The sequence below is a fragment of the Acanthisitta chloris genome, unplaced genomic scaffold, assembly GCF_000695815.1.
Source record: "Acanthisitta chloris isolate BGI_N310 unplaced genomic scaffold, ASM69581v1 scaffold33034, whole genome shotgun sequence".
Classification (NCBI taxonomy): Eukaryota; Metazoa; Chordata; class Aves; order Passeriformes; family Acanthisittidae; genus Acanthisitta; species Acanthisitta chloris.
The window spans coordinates 13245-15562 of NW_008668190.1; the positions used below are offsets into that span (position 1 = coordinate 13245).

Genomic DNA, 2318 nt, shown 5'->3' on the forward strand with positions numbered 1-2318 from the left:
ACAGTGAAGACCCTGTCATCTTCCCCACTCCCTGTTTGGAAAATGCAGCATTTCACAGCCTTCCCTGTCTGATCCAAGCTCCTTTTCCTCTGTCAACATGACCAGAGTTCATTGAGAATCACTGTGATAACAGACTTGTACAAGCTATATACTTTGGCCTCTGCCTGCTATTAATCCCTTCTGGGATGGCTGGTATTAGTCAACTTAGATCTGCCTCAGAGTAACATAAAATAACTACAGCCTTGCAGCAGCTGTACAATAGTTCTGTACAGCACTGGAGCATCTCTAGTTAACCATTCCTTTGTGCTGGTTCCTCTCTCCTCCAAACTGCCTAGGAATTTCCCACATGCATATTGAATACTTTAGAGAAATTAAGGCAAGAAATCTGCTAAACCTAACTTTTGCTCAGAGATTTGATCGAGTTAGGGAAGATATTGTGTGAGTCTAATAGGATGTACCTTCAGTAAACTCAAGTTTTCATGTGCATCGCTCACAACTGTCTGGGGTTGAGGCAAGTAAAATGAGAATCCCTTAAGAGTTATCTTCTCATTACAGTCTCTGAGAAATTTGTAATTCAGCTTCCAGTTCCTCAAGCCAAGTTACTCCAGTGGGTGAGCAAACCAGTCACACAGAGAAAGCCAAATGCTACTTTGTTTGAATAATGTAAATAACATCAGTGGCTTGAGCACAACCAGGTAACACTTGTAACAGTTGGACAGAAATTACTTTTAAAGAATGTACAAAGTGCAGTTATAATAAATCACACAGGAGTTTCTCTGCATTAAGATTTAACCTTCAGTCTAAGCTTCTTCACAAAAAAAAAAAAAGGCTAAATAATCCTCTTTAAGAAGCCTTTCTTGTCAAATTACACACCAATCAGTACCTACAAACACTAACAGAGCTACTAAATAGGAAGACTCAGGTGTACCTGAATTAAATGCTGTCTGAAGCATAAGCTTGAAAGCTCTAACAGAATCTTAAATGCAATTTCACAGGTGCTATGAGTTGGTCTCTCCAACTGCTTTATGTCAGGGATCAAATCCTTACACACATAGAGGTCAAAAAATGCCCCAAACCAAACAAACCCAAGAAAATACCAAATTCCCACAGCAAAAAAAACAACAAAGGAAGAAAAAATTCTACTTAAATCAAGAATTCAGAGAAAACAGCACACCCCAAACCAGCAAGAACTCTTTAAGTAAAACTGGTCTTACAATACCAATCTTTATTCAAGATGGACTGAAAATACTAGTACCCTGAAAACAGAAATCAAAAATATTCCACTTTGTCAGGATTAACCATTTAAAAAATGAGCTCCAGCTTATTTCAAGTACATATATATTTGAAGGCAACAGAGAATGTAATGATCATTTTTATGTGTGTGTATACACCCATTTATATTGTAGATATAAAGCATGTATACAGGTATTTTGCTGCCACCTTGTGAACAGTCTCTGAGTAGAAAGGATTAGTTCACTCAGACCCAATTCTTCCTTATTCACATTTAGCTCAACAGACTTTAATATGCTTTTTAAACAGGTACTCAGTGCTAGATGGCTGAATCCAGTGCTTAGTGCAGAAAACATTAAAAGGCTGAGTAAAATAACTCTTGAGTCTTCCACAATTTCCATGCACTTTTGTGTCACAGTTTACTGCCACAACCAGTGTGGAAAATATCACTAAATTCTTTCTGATAAAAATATTGCAGCTTTGCATCCAAGTTGTATAGCTGTCTTCAAAACAGAGTAGCCTGGTGTCTGGAAAATAAGGAATAAAAGATGAAGTAAATGTAATAAAGTGTTTCGTCTGAACCAGATTGTGATAAGGAATAGTAAGCTTTATAAAAAAACCCACAACAACAAACAAAAAACTCTGATCAAAGTAAAACCACACACACACAAAGACCCTGCCTGTGTTTTTAGTCTAATCTACCCTAGAGAAAATGAAATTAAAATTTATCAACCTTGCAGTGTTTCCATTTCTCCACAAATATAAATCAAGAGAAAAATAGGAGAGAAATCACACATTCCTCATACACTATTCAAGGGAGCACAGAATTTAGTTCTGTATTTCACATTTCCTACCATGGTTGTGTTCACCCACTAAGATAATGCCTCAATTTCCCAGCTGCATAGATAGCACTTACTAGCCTCATCTTTAGAAATATACAATCTAAATTTAAATAAAGTCTAGAATTTTGCAGAGGACACCTCTCAGGAAAATACAATCGCTTTAACACTTGACATGTGTTCCACCAGATTCAACTCCACTCCAGCAAAATGAGAGCTATAATAAGTAGGACTTTCTTATGTGTATCT

General features: G+C 36.8%; 1 protein-coding gene across 1 annotated transcript in view; it reads right to left on the bottom strand.

The window, feature by feature from the left end:
* Positions 1–1634: 1634 nt before the first annotated feature.
* COQ7 (coenzyme Q7 homolog, ubiquinone (yeast)) overlaps positions 1635–2318 on the bottom strand; it is a gene marked incomplete at its 5' end in the record, with an annotated part of 4228 nt that continues 3544 nt past the window's right edge. Inside the window, one exon of the mRNA XM_009072798.1 lies at positions 1635–1757. Within this exon, the coding sequence (XP_009071046.1) occupies positions 1680–1757 (78 nt within the window). The remainder of the gene's footprint in view (positions 1758–2318) is intronic.